At 38.9% G+C, this 27,902-nt stretch overlaps 2 protein-coding genes across 3 annotated transcripts in view; one reads left to right on the top strand and one right to left on the bottom strand.

Moving 5' to 3' along the window:
- Positions 1-15,942, top strand: part of fer1l6 (fer-1 like family member 6) — a 32,146-nt gene extending 16,204 nt beyond the window's left edge. The window contains exons 32-45 of the mRNA XM_079277265.1: positions 1,823-1,902; positions 2,228-2,344; positions 2,438-2,560; positions 2,948-3,075; positions 3,164-3,334; positions 4,106-4,263; positions 13,452-13,594; positions 13,930-14,018; positions 14,114-14,212; positions 14,383-14,503; positions 14,620-14,740; positions 14,822-14,979; positions 15,073-15,173; positions 15,473-15,942. Coding sequence (XP_079133391.1) covers positions 1,823-1,902; positions 2,228-2,344; positions 2,438-2,560; positions 2,948-3,075; positions 3,164-3,334; positions 4,106-4,263; positions 13,452-13,594; positions 13,930-14,018; positions 14,114-14,212; positions 14,383-14,503; positions 14,620-14,740; positions 14,822-14,979; positions 15,073-15,173; positions 15,473-15,653 — 1,790 coding nt within the window. The 3' untranslated portion in view covers positions 15,654-15,942. The remainder of the gene's footprint in view (positions 1-1,822; positions 1,903-2,227; positions 2,345-2,437; positions 2,561-2,947; positions 3,076-3,163; positions 3,335-4,105; positions 4,264-13,451; positions 13,595-13,929; positions 14,019-14,113; positions 14,213-14,382; positions 14,504-14,619; positions 14,741-14,821; positions 14,980-15,072; positions 15,174-15,472) is intronic.
- A 450-nt stretch (positions 15,943-16,392) lies between these two features.
- Positions 16,393-26,117, bottom strand: LOC306783906 (uncharacterized protein). 2 transcript variants are annotated; one of them, XM_079277747.1, is made up of 10 exons: positions 25,997-26,117; positions 21,362-21,824; positions 20,849-20,998; positions 19,904-20,190; positions 19,271-19,411; positions 19,083-19,170; positions 18,557-18,741; positions 18,043-18,129; positions 17,870-17,948; positions 16,393-17,427 (listed from the first exon to the last, which is right to left on the bottom strand). In XM_079277747.1, exons 2-10 carry the CDS (start codon positions 21,780-21,782, stop codon positions 17,204-17,206), a joined length of 1,662 nt encoding a protein of 553 aa, XP_079133873.1. In that variant the 5' UTR covers positions 21,783-21,824; positions 25,997-26,117; the 3' UTR covers positions 16,393-17,203. The 2 variants fall into 2 exon arrangements, with proteins under 2 accessions (XP_079133873.1, XP_079133872.1); XM_079277746.1 differs by lacking the exon at positions 25,997-26,117 and adding an exon at positions 22,945-23,188.
- Between the last annotated feature and the right edge of the window lie 1,785 nt (positions 26,118-27,902).

Below are 27,902 nucleotides of genomic sequence, written 5' to 3'. Positions count from 1 at the left end.
TTAGTAGTAAAAAAATTATAATCTGATGATTTGATGCTTCGTCAATTGTCTGATTCCAGAAACATGACAATTAGTGAATGACTAAATCTTGAGAATAGCTGTATTAAAAGTCAGGACAGGGGATCAATGTCTACAACATAGGAATTAATTCCCATAAAAAGTCTTTGTAGAACCATTCAGCTGTATTATTATTGTTCAGCTATTTCAGGGTGAATGGAGATCTTTGCACATCTTACTTTTACCACTAATACTGTCAATTAAGTCTAATATAAATAGCAAGTAAAGTGGTGTTAGGGAGGGTTATCCCAGTACTTTCCCCCTCACACACACACACACACACACACACATTGTTGTGCATTGCAGCTTTGCCATATCAGGGCTTGCTCAGCGGTGGAATAGACTCCTTAGGTAAGAACATTCAGCTTAAACAGTTGTTATTAAAGCTAGAGTGCAGGACTTTGACATGTAAATTAAATGTTGGGGGTGATGAAAGTTACACACTAGCTTTAAGGGACTTGGAGCACGTTCAGGCCATTTTTTAGCCTGTTAATTCTAACTTCCCTTGAGGAAATCCTCTGCTTGGCAACTACAACCATGTAGATACATCTGTTAGGCTGCCCTGCAGCTACCACTGTTACCCTCCAGGTACATTCAGTTGTGGTGTGCCCACTTTATTCTGGGGGATCAGAGTGGTATTCTTTGATGTTCCGGTGGGCAGCATGTCAAATTCTCCAGAAAGGACAGGTGGAAACAAATGACACAACAACAAGGGAAAACTCTCATGTTTCTTCTGGTGGAGACGAGGGCAACTTGGTTTAAATCCCAGACGTCACTCGTAGGTTTCTAAATGGCAGTTTGAAGCATGGAGTTTCAGAAGTTATTCTCTGCTACTAACCGCTTTGTCATCACGATGCAAAGTGTTGTGGCAAAATGACGAGAAGAGACGGCGAACTGGAGTTTGCAACCAGCGGGTAGTGTTTTAATAAGATCAAGCCAACATCAACCAGTTCAGTATATTGAAACGACTCCCCTGTACTGCTTTTCACAGATCACTCTTATAGTCAAAATTCACGCCTCTTTTGCTGTGCTCACCTCTCAAGAATGTTGTTTGGTTGGTGCCCCCATGTCTGCTCCTAATCTCTTCTTAAGAATGTTGTTTGATTGGTGCCCCCGTGTCTGCTCCTAATCTCTTCTTAAGAATGTTGTTTGATTGGTGCCCCCGTGTCTGCTCCTAATCTCTTTTTAAGAATGTTGTTTGGTTGGTGCCCCCGTGTCTTCTCCTAATCTCTTCTTAAGAATGTTGTTTGATTGGTGCCCCCGTGTCTGCTCCTAATCTCTTCTTAAGAATGTTGTTTGATTGGTGCCCCCGTGTCTGCTCCTAATCTCTTCTTAAGAATGTTGTTTGATTGGTGCCCCCGTGTCTGCTCCTAATCTCTTCTTAAGAATGTTGTTTGATTGGTGCCCCCGTGTCTGCTCCTAATCTCTTCTTAAGAATGTTGTTTGATTGGTGCCCCCGTGTCTGCTCCTAATCTCTTCTTAAGAATGTTGTTTGGTACCAGAATATGTGTTACATATTAACTGTTTACTTGTGATATGAGGTTTTACGTCTCAAATGATTCTGGATATTTTGACATAAGAGGAACACTCGTGTTTACTGCAATCATGGAAGTTAAGATTGTAACAACAGTTGGATTCACAAGTTATATGATGGTTTTCTTCAACAAAAGAAAATGCTCTGGCTTTCTCTTCACATCCATGCACCGGTGCTTTGTGTCAGTGTTTATCTCCCATTGATATTGTTCTCCTTTCTTTGTTCCATCAGTCAGCAGCAAGAAGAAACAGAAAGGAAAAGAAACCGTGGATCCAAAGCTCGGTCTGCCTTCCAAATTAGCCACACTCAAGGTACTCTGTGCACAAACACTGCAGGTTCAGGAAGACCACAGCAGACTCTCTGACTCCAACATGCCTTTTCATTCTCATTAGTTCAACTGTGTATCATCACGTAAATCCCACCATAGCTCAGTATGCAAAAGATATATTCTTATATTTTGTTCTAACAAGTATAATTCACATGGAGAGATGCATTTCAGATATGAATGTGAATTTCTGGTGCATTTGTTGAACATATAAACCGAATCGCCATGTTGTTGTAGTAGTAGAACAAAGGTCTGAGTGGAGTATGGGATTCTCCATCCTGCATACATTGACGCTGACAATCTCTCTGCAGCTGTACACCAAGGAGCTGGAGACAGGCTTCGGACCTTTCAATGATTGGGTGAACACATATGAGCTGTTCAGAGGGAAAGCCAACGAGGATGAGGAGAGAATTGTTGGCAAATTTAAGGTGAGACAGTTTCAGGTTGATTGTCCTCTATGGGAACCACTGACATATCTTCACTGTTGATCTGATCCAGTCCGTGCATACTCTTCTCTGCAGGGGCGATTCTGCCTGTATAAGCTGGATGAGGACATGGCAGACGACACCGGGGACTTCAAAGTGAACAAAGGAATCCCTCCCAACAGACTGGTCGAAGTCCTCATCCGGGTTTACATCGTCTCTGTGCGTCCTCATTGCTCAGCATCAGTTTGACTACGAATGTTCTTCAGCATTTTGACTGAACGCACAGCTGTTGAGAGCATCGCAGCATAACTGTTCATACGTAAAACATTACGTAAAAATGTTTATAAATACATTTTAAAGTAACTGGGCTTTATTAAAAATGTCTGAAATGCATACAAGAATCAAACAAACAAGAAAACATGTCGCATCAAACACGACATTTACTTACAGGTCAGGATAAATGTAGAGGCTAAACACAGCAGGTCTGTTAATGGAAGCCAAACAGGAGCATACGAACAGGACCATAAATTGGGTTGACATACAGAACTCTCTTCCTTGTGAGACTGAACTAATCCAACGTGTTAACTGTCTCTCCTTCCCCTCCAGGCGTCTAACCTGCACCCAGCCGATCCGGACGGGAAGGCGGACCCGTACATTGTTCTCCGGCTCGGCAAGAACGAAATCAAAGACCGAGACAACTACATCCCTAAACAGCTGAATCCAGTGTTTGGAAGGTGCGTGAGCGGCTGACTGTCTGAGGTGAATCTGAGCCCCGGTAGTTTCAAGTTGTTTTTAAAGCTCCTTTTTGATTCCTGATTCCAGATCTTTTGAGATGCAGGCGACGTTTCCTCTGGAGTCTCTGCTGTCGGTGGTGATCTACGACTACGACTTGGTGGGAGGGGACGACCTGATGGGAGAGACTCTCATTGACCTGGAGAACCGATTCTACAGCCGACACAGAGCCACCTGTGGACTGCCGACTGAGTACAGCCTGTGAGTCTGGGTCTGCAGCTCCCTACTCATGTATTCATGGTTAATAGACAAACTGAAAACAGCTGTCCGATGCAGGTATCATAGTGTTTACAGCAACACGTCCCTAGAAAGGATTTTACAAAACAAGAGATTAGAACAGTGACTGAATACTTTGAGATGTAAAGCACACGTCAATAACATTACTTTAATGAGCAGGATTGTTGCTGAATGAAGCAGGTTTTAGTAGCTCTCTTGAAAGCTCCGTCATCTCTTGATGTATTTGCAGAAAGGCTGAGGAGTAAGTCCATTTAAAAACACAAGCTTTACATAATGAAAACCAACACAGGCTGCAAAACTTAGAATCTTTGCAGATATTGATTGTAATGACACTTTGAGTTTACCTACAGACTGGTTGGACTGGGAACCAGGCAGCTAAACCATTTAGTAGAGGAACAAATCCCCCAAAAAGACTTTAGTTTCTGAGATATTCAAGGTAGAACAAAGCACCATGATGTTCTTTCATAACTTTAATATGTCTGCAAACGTCAATACCTTTGGCCATCTTTGAAATGCTTATTCTTCAACACATATGAATTATAAACCCGTTTTCCACATGGTTAATTCATGTGAATTCTTCTTCCTGCTGGTTGGAGTGACTCTTAAGTCATGCCTACTTTATATCTGTGCTATTTGGTTCATTGTCATCTGAAGAAAGACGTTAAAGGAGGACAAACTTAAAATGTTATCATTTACATGACTGCCATGCGTCCCCTGCCCTTCTCTGTCTGTTAGTCACGGTTATAATGCCTGGAGAGACTGCCTGAAGCCGTCAGAGCTGCTGTCTCAGCTGTGCAACGACAATGGTCTGGGCGCGCCTGTGTTCAGTTCGGGACGCATCACTGTGGCTGGCAAAGTTTTCATTGGAAAGACGATGTTCATACAAGAAGAAGGTAAAGACTGGACACACTACATATTGCTCTTGGTCTTTCTCCATTTAACATTTATGAGCACTATATGAACATTTAATTCATGCTTTATGACTTGTTATGGGCTGCTATACTATGAGTTATTCATGACGTTTTATGACATACTATGACTTTTATGACCTTTTTATGTCAGACTTTACTATGACTTTTTTATGACATAGAATGCTATATATTTTTCATATTTCTTTATATGACGTACTATGACTTCTTTTCATGACTTTTTTAATGAAATTTGATTGATTTTTTCGACATACTATACTATGATTTTTTCTAACATACTATTCTATGATTCTTTATGACATATTATACTATGATTTTTTCTAACATATTATACTATGATTCTTTCTAACATACTATACGATGACTTTATTCAAACATACTATACTATGATTTTTTCTGACATATTCTATAATTTTTTCTGACATACTATACTATGATTTTTTCTAACATATACTATGATTCTTTCTGACATACTATACTTTGATTTTTTCGAACATACTATACGATGATTTTTTTCTAACATACGAAACTATGATTTTCTAACATACTATACTCAGATTTTTTTCTAACATACTATACTATGATTTATTCTGACATATTATTCTATAATTTTTTCTGACATACTATACTGTGATTTTTTCGACATAATACACTGTGATTTTTTCTAACATACTATACTATGATTTTTTCTGACATAATACACAGATTTTTTCTAACATACTACACTATGACCTTTTTCTGACATACTATACCATGATTTTTTCTGACATACTATACTATGACTTTTTCTGACATACTATACCATGATTTGTTCTGACAAACTATACTATGACTTTTTTCTGACATACTATACTATGACTTTTTTCTGACATACTATACTGTGATTTGTTCTGACATACTATACTATGACTTTTTTCTAACAAACTATACTATGACTTTTTTCTAACAAACTATACTATGACTTTTTTCTAACAAACTATACTATGACTTTTTTCTAACAAACTATACTATGACTTTTTTCTGACATACTATACTATGACTTTTTTCTAACAAACTATACTATGACGTTTTTCTAACAAACTATACTATGACTTTTTTCTGACATACTATACTATGACATTTTTCTGACATACTATACTATGACTTTTTTCTAACAAACTATACTATGACTTTTTTCTGATATACTATACTATGACTTTTTTCTGACATACTATACTATGACTTTTTTCTAACAAACTATACTATGACGTTTTTCTAACAAACTATACTATGACTTTTTTCTGACATACTATACTATGACTTTTTTCTAACATTCTATACTATGATTTTTTTCTGACATACTATACTATGACTTTTTTCTGACATACTATACTATGACTTTTTTCTGACATACTATACTATGACTTTTTTCTAACATACTATACTATGATTTTTTCTGACATACTATACTATGACTTTTTTCTGACATACTATACTATGACTTTTTTCTAACAAATTATACTATGACTTTTTTCTGACATACTATACTATGACTTTTTTCTGACATACTATACTATGACTTTTTTCTGACATACTATACTATGACTTTTTTCTAACATACTATACTATGATTTTTTCTGACATACTATACTATGACTTTTTTCTGACATACTATACTATGACTTTTTTCTAACAAATTATACTATGACTTTTTTCTGACATACTATACTATGACTTTTTTCTAACAAACTATACTATGACTTTTTTCTAACAAACTATACTATGACCTTTTTCTGACATACTATACTATGACTTTTTTCTAACAAACTATACTATGACTTTTTTCTGACATACTATACTATGACTTTTTTCTAACAAACTATACTATGACTTTTTTCTGACATACTATACTATGACTTTTTTCTGACATACTATACGATGAATTTTTTCAAACATACTATGACTTTTTTCTGATATACTATACTATGACTTTTTTCTGACATACTATACTATGACTTTTTTCTGACATACTATACTATGACTTTTTTCTAACAAACTATACTATGACCTTTTTCTGACATACTATACTATGACTTTTTTCTGACATACTATACTATGTCTTTTTTCAAACATACTGTGCTATGACTTTTTTCTGACATACTATACTATGACTTTTTTCTGACATACTATACGATGACTTTTTTCTAACAAACTATACTATGACTTTTTTCAAACATACTGTGCTATGACTTTTTTCTGACATACTATACTATGACTTTTTTATGACATACTATACGATGACTTTTTTCTGACATACTATACTATGACTTTTTTCTAACAAACTATACTATGACTTTTTTCTAACAAACTATACTATGACTTTTTTCTAACAAATTATACTATGACTTTTTTTTCTGACATACTATACTATGACTTTTTTTTCTGACATACTATACTATGACTTTTTTCTGACATACTATACTATGACTTTTTTCTGACATACTATACTATGACTTTTTTCTGACATACTATACGATGACTTTTTTCAAACATACGATGACTTTTTTCTGACATACTATACTATGACTTTTTTCTAACAAACTATACTATGACTTTTTTCTGACATACTATACTATGACTTTTTTCTGACATACTATACTATGACTTTTTTCTGACATACTATACGATGAATTTTTTCAAACATACTATGACTTTTTTCTGATATACTATACTATGACTTTTTTCTGACATACTATACTATGACTTTTTTCTAACAAACTATACTATGACTTTTTTCTGACATACTATACTATGACTTTTTTCTAACAAACTATACTATGACCTTTTTCTGACATACTATACTATGACTTTTTTCTGACATACTATACGATGACTTTTTTCAAACATACTATGCTTTGACTTTTTTCAAACATACTATACTATGACTTTTTTCTGACATACTATACTATGACTTTTTTCTGACATACTATACGATGACTTTTTTCTAACAAACTATACTATGACTTTTTTCAAACATACTGTGCTATGACTTTTTTCTGACATACTATACTATGACTTTTTTATGACATAATATACGATGACGTTTTTCTGACATACTATACTATGACTTTTTTCTAACAAACTATACTATGACTTTTTTCTAACAAACTATACTATGACTTTTTTCTAACAAATTATACTATGACTTTTTTTTCTGACATACTATACTATGACTTTTTTTTCTGACATACTATACTATGACTTTTTTCTGACATACTATACTATGACTTTTTTCTGATATACTATACTATGACTTTTTTCTGACATACTATACTATGACTTTTTTCTAACAAACTATGACTTTTTTCTGACATACTATACTATGACTTTTTTCTAACAAACTATACTATGACTTTTTTCTGATATACTATACTATGACTTTTTTCTGACATACTATACTATGACTTTTTTCTAACAAACTATACTATGACTTTTTTCTGACATACTATACTATGACTTTTTTCTAACAAACTATACTATGACCTTTTTCTGACATACTATACTATGACTTTTTTCTGACATACTATACGATGACTTTTTTCAAACATACTATGCTTTGACTTTTTTCAAACATACTATACTATGACTTTTTTCTGACATACTATACTATGACTTTTTTCTGACATACTATACTATGTCTTTTTTCAAACATACTGTGCTATGACTTTTTTCTGACAAACTATACTATGACTTTTTTCTAACAAACTATACTATGACTTTTTTCTAACAAACTATACTATGACTTTTTTCTGACATACTATACTATGACTTTTTTCTAACAAACTATACTATGACGTTTTTCTAACAAACTATACTATGACTTTTTTCTGACATACTATACTATGACATTTTTCTGACATACTATACTATGACTTTTTTCTAACAAACTATACTATGACTTTTTTCTGATATACTATACTATGACTTTTTTCTGACATACTATACTATGACTTTTTTCTAACAAACTATACTATGACGTTTTTCTAACAAACTATACTATGACTTTTTTCTGACATACTATACTATGACTTTTTTCTAACATTCTATACTATGATTTTTTTCTGACATACTATACTATGACTTTTTTCTGACATACTATACTATGACTTTTTTCTGACATACTATACTATGACTTTTTTCTAACATACTATACTATGATTTTTTCTGACATACTATACTATGACTTTTTTCTGACATACTATACTATGACTTTTTTCTAACAAATTATACTAAGAGTTTTTTCTGACATACTATACTATGACTTTTTTCTGACATACTATACTATGACTTTTTTCTGACATACTATACTATGACTTTTTTCTAACATACTATACTATGATTTTTTCTGACATACTATACTATGACTTTTTTCTGACATACTATACTATGACTTTTTTCTAACAAATTATACTATGACTTTTTTCTGACATACTATACTATGACTTTTTTCTAACAAACTATACTATGACTTTTTTCTAACAAACTATACTATGACCTTTTTCTGACATACTATACTATGACTTTTTTCTAACAAACTATACTATGACTTTTTTCTGACATACTATACTATGACTTTTTTCTAACAAACTATACTATGACTTTTTTCTGACATACTATACTATGACTTTTTTCTGACATACTATACGATGAATTTTTTCAAACATACTATGACTTTTTTCTGATATACTATACTATGACTTTTTTCTGACATACTATACTATGACTTTTTTCTGACATACTATACTATGACTTTTTTCTAACAAACTATACTATGACCTTTTTCTGACATACTATACTATGACTTTTTTCTGACATACTATACTATGTCTTTTTTCAAACATACTGTGCTATGACTTTTTTCTGACATACTATACTATGACTTTTTTCTGACATACTATACGATGACTTTTTTCTAACAAACTATACTATGACTTTTTTCAAACATACTGTGCTATGACTTTTTTCTGACATACTATACTATGACTTTTTTATGACATACTATACGATGACTTTTTTCTGACATACTATACTATGACTTTTTTCTAACAAACTATACTATGACTTTTTTCTAACAAACTATACTATGACTTTTTTCTAACAAATTATACTATGACTTTTTTTTCTGACATACTATACTATGACTTTTTTTTCTGACATACTATACTATGACTTTTTTCTGACATACTATACTATGACTTTTTTCTGACATACTATACTATGACTTTTTTCTGACATACTATACGATGACTTTTTTCAAACATACGATGACTTTTTTCTGACATACTATACTATGACTTTTTTCTAACAAACTATACTATGACTTTTTTCTGACATACTATACTATGACTTTTTTCTGACATACTATACTATGACTTTTTTCTGACATACTATACGATGAATTTTTTCAAACATACTATGACTTTTTTCTGATATACTATACTATGACTTTTTTCTGACATACTATACTATGACTTTTTTCTAACAAACTATACTATGACTTTTTTCTGACATACTATACTATGACTTTTTTCTAACAAACTATACTATGACCTTTTTCTGACATACTATACTATGACTTTTTTCTGACATACTATACGATGACTTTTTTCAAACATACTATGCTTTGACTTTTTTCAAACATACTATACTATGACTTTTTTCTGACATACTATACTATGACTTTTTTCTGACATACTATACGATGACTTTTTTCTAACAAACTATACTATGACTTTTTTCAAACATACTGTGCTATGACTTTTTTCTGACATACTATACTATGACTTTTTTATGACATAATATACGATGACGTTTTTCTGACATACTATACTATGACTTTTTTCTAACAAACTATACTATGACTTTTTTCTAACAAACTATACTATGACTTTTTTCTAACAAATTATACTATGACTTTTTTTTCTGACATACTATACTATGACTTTTTTTTCTGACATACTATACTATGACTTTTTTCTGACATACTATACTATGACTTTTTTCTGATATACTATACTATGACTTTTTTCTGACATACTATACTATGACTTTTTTCTAACAAACTATGACTTTTTTCTGACATACTATACTATGACTTTTTTCTAACAAACTATACTATGACTTTTTTCTGATATACTATACTATGACTTTTTTCTGACATACTATACTATGACTTTTTTCTAACAAACTATACTATGACTTTTTTCTGACATACTATACTATGACTTTTTTCTAACAAACTATACTATGACCTTTTTCTGACATACTATACTATGACTTTTTTCTGACATACTATACGATGACTTTTTTCAAACATACTATGCTTTGACTTTTTTCAAACATACTATACTATGACTTTTTTCTGACATACTATACTATGACTTTTTTCTGACATACTATACTATGTCTTTTTTCAAACATACTGTGCTATGACTTTTTTCTGACATACTATACTATGACTTTTTTCTGACATACTATACGATGACTTTTTTCTAACAAACTATACTATGACTTTTTTCAAACATACTGTGCTATGACTTTTTTCTGACATACTATACTATGACTTTTTTATGACATACTATACGATGACTTTTTTCTGACATACTATACTATGACTTTTTTCTAACAAACTATACTATGACTTTTTTCTAACAAACTATACTATGACTTTTTTCTAACAAATTATACTATGACTTTTTTTTCTGACATACTATACTATGACTTTTTTTTCTGACATACTATACTATGACTTTTTTCTGACATACTATACTATGACTTTTTTCTGACATACTATACTATGACTTTTTTCTGACATACTATACGATGACTTTTTTCAAACATACTATGACTTTTTTCTGACATACTATACTATGACTTTTTTCTAACAAACTATACTATGACTTTTTTCTGACATACTATACTATGACTTTTTTCTGACATACTATACTATGACTTTTTTCTGACATACTATACTATGACTTTTTTCTAACAAACTATACTATGACTTTTTTCTGACATACTATACTATGACTTTTTTCTAACAAACTATACTATGACTTTTTTCTGATATACTATACTATGACTTTTTTCTGACATACTATACTATGACTTTTTTCTAACAAACTATACTATGACTTTTTTCTGACATACTATACTATGACTTTTTTCTAACAAACTATACTATGACCTTTTTCTGACATACTATACTATGACTTTTTTCTGACATACTATACGATGACTTTTTTCAAACATACTATGCTTTGACTTTTTTCAAACATACTATACTATGACTTTTTTCTGACATACTATACTATGACTTTTTTCTGACATACTATACTATGTCTTTTTTCAAACATACTGTGCTATGACTTTTTTCTGACATACTATACTATGACTTTTTTCTGACATACTATACGATGACGTTTTTCTGACATACTATACTATGACTTTTTTATGACATACTATACGATGACGTTTTTCTGACATACTATACTATGACTTTTTTCTAACAAACTATACTATGACTTTTTTCTAACAAACTATACTATGACTTTTTTCTAACATACTATACTATGACTTTTTTCTGACATACTATACTATGACTTTTTTTTCTGACATACTATACTATGACTTTTTTTTCTGACATACTATACTATGACTTTTTTCTGACATACTATACTATGACTTTTTTCTGACATACTATACTATGACTTTTTTCTGACATACTATACGATGACTTTTTTCAAACATACTATGACTTTTTTCTGACATACTATACTATGACTTTTTTCTAACAAACTATACTATGACTTTTTTCTGATATACTATACTATGACTTTTTTCTGACATACTATACTATGACTTTTTTCTGATATACTATACTATGACTTTTTTCTGACATACTATACTATGACTTTTTTCTAACAAACTATACTATGACTTTTTTCTAACAAACTATACTATGACTTTTTCTGACATACTATACTATGACTTTTTTCAAACATACTATGATATGATTTTTTCTGACATACTATACCATGATTTTTTCTGACATATTCTATGATTTTTTCTGACATACTATACTATGACTTTTTTCTGACATACTATACTATGACTTTTTTCAAACATACTATACTATGATTTTTTCTGACATACTATACTATGACTTTTTTCTGACATACTATACTATGACTTTTTTCTAACAAATTATACTATGACTTTTTTCTGACATACTATACTATGACTTTTTTCTAACAAACTATACTATGACTTTTTTCTAACAAACTATACTATGACCTTTTTCTGACATACTATACTATGACTTTTTTCTAACAAACTATACTATGACTTTTTTCTGACAAACTATACTATGACTTTTTTCTGACATACTATACTATGACTTTTTTCTAACAAACTATACTATGACTTTTTTCTAACAAACTATACTATGACTTTTTTCTGACATACTATACTATGACTTTTTTCTGACATACTATACTATGACTTTTTTCTGACATACTATACGATGACTTTTTTCAAACATACTATGACTTTTTTCTGATATACTATACTATGACTTTTTTCTGACATACTATACTATGACTTTCTTCTAACAAACTATACTATGACTTTTTTCTAACAAACTATACTATGACTTTTTTCTGACATACTATACTATGACTTTTTTCTAACAAACTATACTATGACCTTTTTCTGACATACTATACTATGACTTTTTTCTGACATACTATACGATGACTTTTTTCAAACATACTATGCTTTGACTTTTTTCAAACATACTATACTATGACTTTTTTCTGACATACTATACTATGACTTTTTTCTGACATACTATACTATGACTTTTTTCTAACAAACTATACTATGACTTTTTTCTGACATACTATACTATGACTTTTTTCTAACAAACTATACTATGACTTTTTTCTAACAAACTATACTATGACTTTTTTCTAACAAATTATACTATGACTTTTTTTCTGACATACTATACTGTGACTTTTTTTTCTGACATACTATACTATGATTTTTTTCTGACATACCATACAATTCTGACGTTAATTCTAATCTTGTGTCGTGTGCACACGTCGCAGAAGAGCCGCTGGAGTCCTATGAGGAATTGGCCCTGAAGATCCTGCATCGCTGGGCGGAGATCCCAGCCGTGGGATGCAAGCTGGTACCAGAACACATTGAGACCAGAACTCTGTTCACCAAGGCTCGGCCTGGCATGGAGCAGGTACCGTTCCACACTATCTAACAAGATGGTTCTCTGAATGTATTAAGTGATAAAATCAAGACGTTTTTACAAACTTTTCGTCAGACGCCAAAATGTAATTTTGCTTTTGTGTGCCTTCAAGCTTTTTATCTTCAGATTAAAAGCTTCATTTCAACAAATTTAACCTGATTCTTTGGGTTTAGTGCTATCGTGTGAGAAAGACCTGCGAGAGATCTGCAGATGTTGCTATAGTTGTTCAGTAGCGACATGTCTTTTTGTAGAAGCGTCTTTTCAGCACTTATTCATGACAGGAACCAGTATCTGATTTTCTCCTTTGTGTGTGTGTGTGTGTGAAGGGTCAGGTCCAGATGTGGGTAGACATGTTCCCCGTGGACTTACCTCATCCGGGACCTTCAGTGGACATTTCCCCTCGTAAACCAAAAGGGTGATTGCTGTCTAACTCTGAAAGCCTGTTGAGTCTTTAGAAAACAATATTTGTTCATGAAAAGGATGCTAACGCTCCAATGTGTGTGTATTCAGGTACGAGCTGCGTGTCATCATCTGGGACACAGCGGATGTGATTCTGACGGACAGCAGCTTCCTGACCGGTGAACAGTCCAGTGATATCTACGTCAAGGGGTAACTACAAGCTTATCTGCTCCAAATGGAGATGTTTGTCAGACTCATGATTTGCTTTTAGTTTTCTGATATTTTCTTATACAGAAATAAGTTGTTAGCCTGCTTTCCATCCCTTTTAATGTCAAGACAATGTCTCTGTAAACACTGCTGCTGTCGATCGTTCTCTGTAGCTGGTTGAAAGGTTTAGAGGACGACCGACAGGAGACAGACGTCCACTACAGCTCTCTGACTGGAGAGGGAAACTTCAACTGGCGCTTCGTGTTCCCCTTCAGCTACCTGCCTGCTGAGAAGGTGCTGACAAATAGACAGACGCAGGCTTACACCTTCTGAACGCTGCGGAAATAAGCACAACCTGGAAAACTATATCACGTTGTCGTCACGGCCATCTTTCCTTCTCTCTCTAACAGGTGATAGTGGTGTGCAAGAAAGAGAATATTTTCTCTCTGGATAAGTCGGAGCAGAAGCTTCCTGCTGTCCTCAGTCTGCAGGTCTGGGACTTCGAGATTCTCTCCTCTGATGACTTCCTCGGTAGGTGTGACTGCTTCTCGATGTTACTCCATTTGTATATTGGACTCTGATACAAAGTGTGTTTTTGCGTGTGTCCCGTAGGCACGGTGGAGTTGGACCTCCACGATTTCCCTCGAGGGTCAAAGACGGCAAAGTCATGCCAGATGGACATGATGACGGGCGGGACGGACAAGCTCTCCATCTTCCAGCAGAAGAGATCGAGAGGCTGGTGGCCCTTCGTTAAGGCTGGAGAGCTGACGGTGCGCGCACACACACACACACACACACACACACTGACAAAACACGTGTTGAGCCTTTGATTGATCGGTGTGGGTGTGCTCTGAATCCATCAGGGGAAAGTGGAGGCGGAGTTTCATCTTGTGTTAGCTGAAGAGGCCGAGAAAAATCCTGTCGGCCGAGCCCGCAAGGAGCCGGAGCCGCTGCCAAAGCCAAAGTAAGAGTCTGACATTACTCTGAACACAATCAAGTGTGTGTGTGTGTGTGTGTGTGTGTGGTCCTTTAACGGTGTCAACTCCAGAGATAGTGTGAGGCACAGTGCAGGAAAATGTGACTGAAAAGATGTTCAAAACCAGAGATAAACACTAATACTACCATGACTCTTCTGAAAATATGTCCTTCTCAACATTCGGAAGACTCTTTTTTTTTATCAGAAGAACTCAAAATATCAATGCTTCTAAACGTGCAACTGAATAAAAGTACTTCACTCCCGCTTCTCCTTTCTTTGTACCCCAGTCGTCCAGACACCTCCTTCTCGTGGTTCGTCAATCCATTCAAGATTTTCTTCCACTTGGTGTGGGGGAAGTACAAGAAGTACATCATCATCGGCCTGGTGCTGCTCCTCACCGCGCTGTTCCTCGCTCTGCTGTTCTACACGCTGCCGGGAGCCATCACGCAGAGGATAGTCAACGGGTAACAGGCCACCACAGAGAACCACACTGTGGTTCTGAACATCTGTGCAGAGTTATGGATTGGGTGGAAGTTTAGATGATGCGACTCGCCCTCCTTCAACATGTACAGGAGGGATGAACTAGTTTATTAAGTAGAAGAGTCTGGACGTTAAGGTGTTTCTATTTGAATGCATGAGTTTACCGGTGGTCTCCTGATGTTAGATGGTATGTGTAAAAGGGATAAGGTGCTCGTCAGATTGACCTGATGAAGTCACCATGACTTAATAATACGTTGTCATCTGTGCTCAATAAAGAAGTGATATAAGTCTTAGCGTGCAGGCTCTGCTGTTACTGTGTTGTGAATGCAAGTTCAATATAAAGTCAAATGTCTTGAAGCTTCTGTCTCTTCCAATGAAGCCGCGAATGTTCGTCATCGTATTTGATGACATCACATGTGATGACGAACAAGAAGTTTGAAGCAGAATATTTCACGAGACAAAAACGTGAATTTTGGAAAAGATTAGGTCTATTTTTTGATCATAAACTTTACTTCTTTATGACTGATACTATACTTTACTATGACTGTGTATGACATACTGTGCTATGAGCTATAATGAGACTAATCTAGTGGAATTGATCGAAGTCCGGGTCCTTTCATGAGGAAACGTTCTCTCTGCTGTGCCGGGGTGAGTCGGAGTACAGAGCCGGGACATAACCGGACAAAAACTTGGTCGTAAAACGAGGACACCGACTTCATTTGTCTCCCACCAACTGAACTTTAGTATACCGTTTTAAAATGAAAAATAACAGTTCAACACAGTGCTTATTTCAGCTGCTTTTATTATCTCTGGACAGGGAACCAGCTTCCTGTTTGTGTCTGGTGATTGTCAATCCTCCGTTTATTCCGGCCCGCCTGCAGAAATGTAATTATTGACACGATTACAATGGAACAACCCATTCTGTCCAGTATTTAAACAAACAGTCACATGCACACTGAAAAACAATAAAACAGTGTCCCTGTATTCCAATCAAATCAAACCGTGTGTACGTGTATGTCAGTGTTACCTGATGAAAAGCCACCGTGAGTTGAAACATTACCAACCGATGCTCAATAAGAAGTGGATGAAGCTTCAGCACGCAGCTTCTGCTGTTACAGAGTCCTTAATGGAAGTTCAGTGTAAGAAAAGCAAATCTGATTTTTTTTTTTTTATTATTCAATTTACATTTAAAGCTTCTGTTGAAGTTTTCAAATGAAGCTTTGAATGTCTGTTGTCATATTTATTAACATCATAAATAAAAATAAATACTTGAATAAAATCTGTGCCGTGTGTGTGTGTCCGCAACTGTGAAGAAATAACAGGATGCACAGAATCAATCGAATAAAAAAAAAAGATGCTCAGCATCCAAACGTTGATTTAGAATGTGATTGTCGACGTTACGAATGAAGCTTCCAAGTATTCGGTCCTGCCCTGTAAGTCACAGGTTGAACTGACCTTTTCCTGAACACCAACATTGGCATATTTGAGAAAAACAAATTCTTTAAAAATCCCTCTGTGCAGCTTCGACTTCAAACGTCTCACTGCAAGAGATCGGTGTCGGTCAGAGACACACTCTGCTGCGATAGGCTGAGCTGTGGGTAAGAGGAGGACGATGATGACGTCACAGTGTGCTGGTGTGGAGCCATGCTGGGGCCTCTCAGAAACAGAGAGGAGGAGGAGGGTATGAAGGGTAGCGTGGCAGAGAGGCTGTTGTTGAGGAAGCCGTTGGACTGAGCTCTCTGCTGGCTGCTGGAGGCGGCAGCTGAAACACAAGTGGAAGGTGATGAGCAACACCGTCGGCTGGCCTTCACTTCTGGAGGAAACAAGCGTCTAGTTTGTCATGTGAACATCTGAGCAGCTCAAATCAATGTTCCCAAAGAAAGGAAAAGACCCGCCTGACTTCATGTCACTCACCAATTGGTTGCATTGGTTTGATCTGTCCAACGTACTGCAACTACATACAAGTAATATTTGTATGCAAAAATGGCAGAACAATGCCCTGAATTATGGGATTTCCTGCTTTTCTCCATTTATATCATATTAAACTGATTATCTTCAGGTTTAAGACTGTTAAAGTCCTCACCTGGGACTTTGAGGATTGAGATTTTTCACAATTTTCAGACATTATACGATTAATTTAGAAAATGATGACTCGACAGCTGAACGGTTTGAAAAGCAGAAGTGAGTCCAAGGTGCCTTCTTACCATAGGTCACTCTGAGCTGCTGCTGCTGGCTGCTGATGGGGAAGCCAGCTGGAGAAAGACCTGCAGCGCCACCTAGAGCCTAAGAACGAGCGAGACACAGAAGACAGGCTCCGTCTTAGTGTTACTCATCGTATAAACCTCTCTGTGATTAAAAAGCCGTGGTCACTACTGACATGGTCCTGGTCAACACAGGCCTGGAGTTTCCTTTTTGCCCTCCATCTGGCCACCCTCAGCCTGGTCTTCTCTCGACGCTCTCGCACCTTCAACACCACAAAACCATCAGATTTTACATGAAACACAGGCGACTGTAAAACGACACTTTGATGGAAAATGTCGCCCTAAACTCTGCAGTCTTCAAACGTTGTAATGTGCACAATGTCAGAGATTATTATTGGAACACGCTGTCATTCAAAAGTGTGGATTCAGCCGTTATATTATATCAGTAACATTCAGACACCAAATGTATCGTTTACATTTGAAATAGTTTTGGCCCCAAAAGATTAACAATGAAATGATTAAAATGTCCATTTCGTCTATGTCGCCACAGTGTTGCATGACAGGGAGAATACGGTTGAAACCTGGGATTTTGAATTTGTTTTTCCAGGCTCCTCTGTGCAAGTGGCTGTGAACGTTTGAATGGCGGTGAATTGAGGACAGAGCGTGCTATGAACACTACGGTGGACGAACCAGGTTAGCCAGCAGCGGCTGAGGCAGCGTCTTCTCCAGCTCCCTGCGTCTGTTGATGCTTCGCCTGCGGAGCTCGTTCCTGCGCAGCTTGTATTCTTCGTACAGACTGAGATCTTTGGTCCAGGGCCGCACCGCCTGGTGGGGCGGGATGCCGGATGGCAGAGCCAGCACTGACTGCAGGGAGGCTGCACAGGGAGAGGTTTGCATTGACGGGGCTGTTTTAACAAATTGCAGTACAGACAAGAGGTAGATCTATATACCAGGTTGCAGGTCTAGAAAATCAATGTTGGCCTCCAGTTATCAAAGCCTAACTATGGACAACAGCTGCAAATAAGCCTCGAGTTGGACTCCAGCACACAGGAGGCATTGTTGCACATGTGAATACTAAAGCAGTGATCAATCGGGCTTTTCTGACCAGAGGGAATGAGCAGGGGAACCACGTCTTTGAGATCAATACTATAAATGCAGTTTTGCAACTAGCCAAGCAGTGTGAACTCAGACGCCTGACGTCTGCTGATCTACTCACAGGTGTTTTCTGCGGCTGAGCTGAAGGCTGCAGGGTGATTTCTCTGGCTCGCTGGAAGTCCTAAACACTCCGTCACTGACCGTTGAGCCTGGAAGAACAGACTCAAGCATTCATTCTCTTCCACAGATTGTTCTGAAAAGTCTGGGATATTCAGCATAGTCAGATTTGATCTTCAGCGCTAGCCTTACCGCTGACTCTGGAAGATGACCCTGCTGCATCTGGCAGTCCAGCAGAAGGGTGGCCATCACCTCCTGCACCTCCTCTGGCTCCTCCTTGATGCAGATCACCTCCTCTTCCTCCTGCTGCTGCTCCTGGGCCTCCTGCTTCACCTGCATTACAACAGGAGACAACAGGGACGAGTGTGTCAAACCTTCACTCGTTTACTTCTGAAGATGCGGGTCATCTATTGTCTCGGTCGGCCTCGGAGTGGTTTTTTGTGTCAGTGCTTTGTGAACAAATAGAAGGAAAAACCTCAATGACACCACACAACACAGAGACTCACATGTTACACACACCTCTCCTACATCGTCTGACTATATTTATGCTGATATATTTGACGATATGTTCTTTTGATGTTGCGAAGGTTTATCTTATCTGGAGAAACACTGAAGAAGCATGTTACTCTGCAGCTGGAACAAGAACATCTTTTGTTTTCGTTCAATAAATGACTTAAACGCTTCATCAATTATTTAAATTGTTGCCGTTTTGTTTTCTATTGATTCATTGTAATTATTATTTCAGCACTATGTACTACGCTGAATAGAAAAATCATCTTTAAAAGCACTTTTTTTTTGGTCTTTTATTTTGACGTGTGTTGTCACCTGAGGAGCAGAGTGGAGCAGAGTGGAGCTGTCAGCCTGGGTGGAACCATCAGGGGACCAAGAGCCAGCGGCTGACTGCTGCCCCGGATCCAGAGTGAGGGCCCGGACAGGAGGGGCCCGGACGGGAGGGGCCTCGACGGGAGGGGCCTGGACGGGAGGGGCCCGGACGGGAGAGGCCGAGACGGTGTCCACGCCTTCCCTGTGTGGCGGCAGAGTGATGGTCCACTCACAGTCGTCCTCCTCAGCCTTGCTCTGAGCGGGGTCTCGCTCTGCGGGACAGAAGAAGACTGCACACACATAGTAGTGATTACAGGATACACTGCGACGATGATGTGACAAAACGTCCAACATTCACCCTCATCTTTATATCTGGAGGCACGAGCAAGCTGTGATTCAGTGAGACCCATCCTTCATGAATATTAAAATGATAATTGCCATTAGTTGTTGGTGACGAGAGCCTCACCAGAGGGGAATCTTTTAAGGTAGAAGCTGACACTGATTTTGGGGGCAAACATTTTTCCTGCATTAAAATATAAATTGACATTTAGATATTGATGTATTTCCACCGTAGTCTTACTGACGGGAGAGATGGAAGAAGTACTCAGATCTTGACCTTAAGCAAAAGTATTAATACCACAGTGTAGAAGTACTCTGTTACAAGTAAAAGAGTACAACAAGTACAAAAGTATTAACATTAAAATATACTTAAAGTACCAAAAGTAAAAGTACTCATGATGCAGAACGGCCCATTTCACAATAATTATGAATTGTTTTATTGGATTATAATCACTGATGAGTTAATGTTGAAGCTGGTAAAGGTTATTAATCTGAATCGGCTAAGTAACTAGTAAGTAAGAAGAACATTATTTGCCTCTGAAATGGAGTGGAGTAGAAGTATAAAGTAGCACACAAACACACACCCACCCCCCCCCCCCGGCTCTGTACCTGCACTGCTGTCCAGAGATTCTGTCGGCGTGTTCACAGAGAGGGAGACAGGCAGCAGTAAGTCGGATGTGTCACAGCTAACAACTCCCACGTCTGAATTACCACGCACTCTGATTGAATGCCTGCTCGTGCTGTATGAAGAGGTGCATTCTGGGAGCACAAACACAGGAGGGGATTAGACACTTCGGAGTGGACCATGGATGTATAATCAGAACTGGATACTGCACCGCCACTCTGCCTCGTTTCCATTCAATTATAAAAGAAACGTCTGTACGACGGTTAAGATACATCGAACTGCAAACTAGGTCAGTTATGAGTCTGCTATTATGAATTTGTTATCCGTAGAGGTTTGATATTTGTTAATTATACAATGTTAAGTCTATGGGCAAAGGGAGAATTCGCCAGAGATCGGTTGGGCTGAATAGGGCCATGTCGGGGTCTGGTATCCAGTTCTTACGATACATCCATGGGACGGACAGCCCAGTAGGAGTCGGTCATTTCCGTAGTCTTTACCTTGGTTGTTTGAAGTCCTGGTCTGAGTGGAGCATAACGAAGAGGCCTCGGTGGAGGAAACACCTGCACCATCTCTCTGCGCCTGGAGAGAGGTGGACGGGTGGATGCGGACCAGAGCGGAGGCAGAGGCTCTCTGCTGCAGCTCCTCCTCCACTCCCTGCCTGTAGTACTTGAGCTTCAGCTCGGTGTAGCGCAGCTTGGCTCGAATGTTGTCATTCTCCTTCTCTTTTTGGACCTTTTCCCTTTGCAACGACGTGATGTCCCTCTTCATCAGCGCCACTTGGGATTTCAGCTCCTCAAACTTGACTCCGACCACTTTGAGCATCTCGGCCAGCACGGTCTCCACGGCCCCGTTCACCGCTCGCTCCACCACGGCACCCATCTGGCCTCGAATCAGCGTCACGGCAATACTGACATCCATTTTTTGGAAGAGACCGCTGACAAGACCTCTTCAAAGTTTTACCTGCATGCAACAATTACATCACAGTTTAGAAGTGCAATATAATAATAATTATTAAGCTCTTTGTCTTTCCTGATATCAGACAGAATATAGGACACATTTCTCCAACCTTTCGATGGAGTGAGCAGATTCAAACAACTCTCTGTCTACAAATATTTCACTTCATACAACTGCCTAAATAGAAAGAAAATTTAAAAAATATTACAATACAGGAAATAAAATAAATTACATCAAACACTTAGTCTCAAATATTTGTTAAATCTTCTATTTAGATCTGGTGGAGTCATTTCTACTTGAATGAAGTCGCTTGTTGTAATCAAAGCTTCTCTTTGTTTACATTCATTTGAATGCAACAGTCAATCTTTTGTGCCCGGCTTGCTAGCTAATCACTACCAGTCTGCACTGCACTCATACGGCCAATACCATTATACTATGGAGCTTTTCACACACGATATCGTGTTCATTTCATGATATACAACTGATAACAGCAGAATAACAGCAAACATCAGATTAATACTCTGCATTAGTTAATAGGCCATCACAAAATGTTATTGGTGCAAATCAAAGAACTATGAGCAGGTTGTTAGATTATGTATTTTGTGACACAATTGTTGGTGCAATGAATGTGAGGTTGTGTAAATGCAGGGTGACGTCACAGAAACATCTTTGACTTGTAGTTTAAGATAAGAGGTGAAATAAGATAATCCTTTATTAGTCCCGCAGTGGGGAAATGTACAGGATTACCGCAGCAAAGTAGATAACAAACTAGAGACATAGTAAAAAAAACAAGATCAAAACAAGTATTATAAATAAGTAATAAAACTGTAAATAATATTAAAAAAGTATAAAATCCACAATAACTGAAACATTATAGATACAGACAGAGTAATTGTTGTGTTGCAATGTTATACATACAGACAGAATAATGTCTGTACTGCACAGTGTATTTATATTGCAGGTTTTAATCATGTTGTTCGTGTTTGTATGGTCTACTGGGAGCAGAGCTGGCTGTGCAGCCTGACAGTTCAACACTTGAATTAGATTAGGACCTTTAAAGTAACGTCTCGGTTAAGAAACTCTATCTGTTGAACTATTAGGATGAAAGAGAAAACATTTTACTTACCACTTGTGTGTGTTTGTGACGCTATCTGGGTATTAACTTAGCTAAGCTAGCTGAAGCTAACCCACTAATAGAACGTTACGTTAGCTAACGTCAGGTAGCCACCGAATTCATAACACCAGCGAGCTATAACGTTAGTTAAACACTGGTTCACTACTTAGGATCCAGTTTCATTCTCAAAGACAGTTTCTTTCGAAATAAACTCGAGAATACGTCTGACCAACAGCATAGTTTTGCCATCACAACGGTTTCGTTCCTGGATGGGTGACGCATTTCCGTTTCCGGTTTCCGGTTTCAAACATTGGACGTACCTGCTGTCCCCCTTACAAAGACTGCCCTCTGTGTGTGTGTGTGTGTGTGTGTGTGTTAAATCCCTGTTGCTAGGTTGAGTCGGTACTCTGTGTGTCTGTTGCCGTGGCTGCAGAGACATATTGGAACACACACACACAAACAAAAGGAACATGAGACTTTTAAATGTTGCCTCCAGTCCAGGTAACACAGTACACTAATGTAGCAGTTGCGTACTCTCCGTTGCGTTGTGTTTAATTCAGGACACGATATCTTTTGATGGCTCCAACCAGACGTTTATTCATCGGACAGAATATAGCTGGTAAAAGACAGAACAGCTTCAGTGACTCTCATAGACAACGTTGTGGTCACAAGCTCCGGAACACATGAGAACAGCTTGCTTCAGACTCGTTCATGAAAGCTGGGCGCACAGTGTAGAAAAGGTCATCTGTTGCAGCCAGTCTCTGTGTGTTTTGAAATACCACTGTGGATCTGCAATCTGTTGAGGCACAGAACTGAGAGTAAACAGATTCACGGTCAACATCATCAATTGGGGACTTTTTGTCTGGCCCTCCACAAGTCCCCTCCTGCTGTGTAGGGGCGCCAGATCGAACAGCAGGTGAGTCAGGACCAGGGGTAACAGAACAAGTCACTGCTTGATGTCCAGGAGCATGACAGCGAAAGCACAGACGTTCAGTCCGACAGTGGGACACAGTGTCATGGTCGTTGCTGCCACAAATGACACACGGACCCCTAAACCTGGTGCGATTGTCATTTCTGGGTCTCGGCGGCTCCAGGAGAGTGATAACATGCTCAAGAGACTGACCATCACTTGGAAAGGGCCTACCAGCTGCAGTTGGTTGAGGAGCAGGACGGCTCTCTGCTGTTTGAACATGGCTGTGCAGAACATCCGCTGCCTGGGCGGATTGTAAGCCACTGACTGGGCGTGTTGACTGACGCTGCTGGAGACGCTTCTTACGGTGATGTTCATCCAGCCGGACTTGAACATCAGTGGTTGTCCAGTCCTCAAACGGCTTGCAGCTGAAGACTAGCAACAGTTCAGGATCAGGACAGTGAGTGATGAACATGACCGTTACTTCACGGGAGGGGTTGTCAAGTGTCTTGTCTTGTCTTCTCAGTCCCTCAACAGCAGTGTCAATGGCTATGTTAAGCCGAATCCAGTAGTCGACAGCAGTCTCAGTGGGGAATGGCTTGGTGTCATAAACGTCAGCTAGGGGCATAAAAGAAGTCACACTATCACTAAAGTGTTGTTTAAGTATGTCAAAAATGGGTCGAGGGCCTGACTGTAAGTTTAAAGATGGTTTGCTACGTAGCCCAACTTTCACAACATCACTCGCCCTCCCTCGCAGCTTGTTCAATACTTCCTCTGCCTGTTCAGATACCTCAATGCCCCTCCTAACCAGATACACTTTGACAGATTCCTCCCACTCAGAAATGAAATTTTGTCAGTACCGTCCCCCCTGAAAGGATGTGGTTCATAACTGTGGCTGCTCACTGTTAGGTTAACCTTGGAGAGATCAGCAATGGTGGAATGAGCCACACTGACATCATTGGCTGAAATTGACTTTAGACATGAGACAATATTCTCTCCAATGCTGGTCCCTATCTGCTTCACTAAGTCACTGAGAACATCCACTAGGACATGCTCCACATCTTGAGCCACAGACGGTGCAGACTGCTCATTCGATCCGACATCAGCAGCCTCATATGTGTCATCACATGTACTCTGAATCACCATCGGATGATGAGGGGTAGATGTTACAGGCTTTCTCTCCCTAAGCCCACCCACGGTCGGTAATGGTGAGTCAAACCACAAACCCCGACCCCTACCAATACCAAACAAATCAGGCCTGTCCATTGGTAGTGAAAAGCATAAAAGTCAAAATCAAAGAATGTGTAAATTGAGAAAGAGGAGAAATAAATATATATTGGCGTCCCGGGTGACGGGAGAGCGCCCCGCCACTTGGAACCATAAAACCAAGTCCCGGATTTCACCCGGGGGACATTCTGGAGGTATTGTGGCCGGGTGATGTGCCTCGTTGCTGGGGAGGTATGAGCCGAGAGTGGCGGGGTGTTGTGGAGGTATATATTACAACTCGGTGCTGTTCCCGTGCGTGGATGAGCGCATTTCTGCCGGAGACAGGCGGCGTGTTGTGGTAGTATTCTGACCGCGTAATAGGGAGAAGGAGAGGCGGTGGTGGAGAGGGAAAAATGTTAAAGAGATGGTGGAATGTATGATTGGAGAGAGAGAAGCGAAAAAGTTGGACGTGATCCCGCGTCCAACAACAGTGTCGCCCCGCATCGATGCTATGTCCGAAGACATCCTGGCTACATTAGTCGGTCGCGTGAAAAAGAGTGAGTTTTACTCTCTGCAAGTAGACGAGCCTACAGATGAGGCCAATCTGGCCAATCGTCTGGTGTACGTCCGTTACCTTTTCGAAGGCACGGTGCAGGAAGAGTTTTTGTGTTTTTTATCTTGTAAACAAACGCCACGCGCGAGCAAACTGTTCTCTCATTGGTCCGATTTTTATGTGGCTATAAATAGGCTCTGTTGCTTTTTTTTAAAGGTGTGTGTGAGGGGGGGGGGGGGATTGGGGGTGCGTGAACCCGGTCGGGATGTAGAAGGGGGTGCGTGGCCTAAAAAGTTTGGGAACCGCTGCACTAAAGGAATATCAAAGGGGAATAGTGCAACCTATATCTCATGGGCAGAATAGACATCAATGAACGTTTGCAGTGAGAACCTGACCTGACACTGCTCCGGCTCGGTAAGTGCTGTTAGATCAGCTGCCTCAATCCAGTCTGGGATGAAACTGTGGCTGAGACTTCCCTCTCCTCAAAACCTGCGGGAAGCTCACCAGGAGGGTACCTAGAACAGTGAGAGGGTACAGCACACTGTTGGGCTCTGGCCTATGGCTTAAACATGTGCTGTGGACAAAGAGAATCTGGCCTTCACTGTTTCAAGCAAAGGTCTCATCCTGAGTTGTAGTTTGAGGAGAGCAAAGGAATGTCACACTAGGGTGTGAATTCCCCCTCCCCCCAAAAAACTATGGTTCCTGAAGTCACCTGAATGCACCGCTGCAATCTCATTGGCCGAAGGCCAAGAGACCCCAGGACCCCTGTGGTTCAACCACTGTCCAACAAAAGTGCCTGCAGATCACACCTCCTGGCTTTCCCCCTTCGACCTCGGTTGAGTTAGGGAGCACGCAAACGCTCTCTTCGCTCGGACACCCCCGTCCAGGCCACAGAAGAACCAGCTTTCCCCCCACGAGGGAGCCCCTCGAACCCTCATCAAACCCTGACAGGTCACGAGCCATTTCGCTGGACGAAACAGCCCGCGATAACGAATCTGCATCAGCATTCGTTCAGTGCTTTCTGCTTCTTTTTATTTTGTGCACAAACCGGCACAGAGGAGCCGACGAAGCCTCGCTCCTCTCCTGACCGATGATTACCGGGAGACCTACGGACCACGTCGTCTCAGCCGAAGTTAAACTGTCCTCCCTGCAGCGAGTACAGATCGGACCTGCGTTTGCTCCAGAGCCACGCCACGACGGACCGAAGCCGCACCAGCAAACGCCGTGCGACACACAGCGCCCGCTGCAAAGCCGCGCTGCAAGGAGCTCCCCCCTGTCCCCCTTCCCGACGAGGAAGACGGACCACTTTGCTCACAAACACTTCAACGTTGCAACGAAGCATCTACAAGTAAGGTTCTTGGCATTTGGGCATAGCTTAGCTTAAATTAACTTAAATTTAATTCAGGCCATTCATGTATATGTTGATATTCCCGTTTTTGTGTGTTTAAGACTGTCGCGTGATATTGAGGTATTACGCAATCATTACGGAGCAGAGAAGCTCCGCTGTATTGGTGTATCAACTATGACTGTTTCTTTTGGGATTATTTTCATTCATTGTCTCCCACTCCGTGTGGAAGTTCTCTTTTCATTAACTCGACTCGGTGAGTGAGCTGAGGTGCGTGGTTTATCACGGCATAAGTTACCGGCAGTTCAAAGACGACAGCGGTATATTTATGCATGATAGAACCAGCAAGCAGGCTCCCTACCACATCGCACGCCGAAGCGTGATTCACTTCGAGTTCTCGCTCCTTTTCCTCTTTCCTCCTTTCACGAAACACGCACACACACAGCTCCTAGCTCTACCCCTGGGGAACCTCGTTCAAACGAGCGCCTCACATCACGTCCTGCCCAGGCACACGTGAATTACATACAGCAGCCTAACTGCCATTTTGGTCCGCGTCACTCGACTCCGCCATCTTTGTAGTTTTTAGCTGTAGTTCTTAAGGCCCCTCCCCTTTGGCCAGCGTCACTCGACGCCGCCATCTTTGTAGTCTTTAGCGTAGCTGTAAGACTCCTTCCTGTTCACCCACAGACCCACACACACACATACACATACACACACAGACATACACCCTCATCCACTTTATTCATTCTTTAGTTTAGGCATATAAAATTGTATGATAACGTTTGTTGGTTGCAATATTAATTGATTTGATCATTTATTATTTTGATTCAATAAACTCTGTTATACTTTCAGGAGCAGTCGTCTGTGATTACTTGTGCATATGTATTTGATAAGACTGTATGTAGTAGCCTGTGCTCGAACTTAAACCTTCACTGTCACTGAATGTGTAGTCATAC

This window comes from Melanostigma gelatinosum (genome assembly GCF_949748355.1).
Source record: "Melanostigma gelatinosum genome assembly, chromosome: 10".
Classification (NCBI taxonomy): domain Eukaryota; kingdom Metazoa; phylum Chordata; class Actinopteri; order Perciformes; family Zoarcidae; genus Melanostigma; species Melanostigma gelatinosum.
Note: the sequence above shows the minus strand (reverse complement) of the source record. Positions and strands in the feature narration are given on the sequence as shown.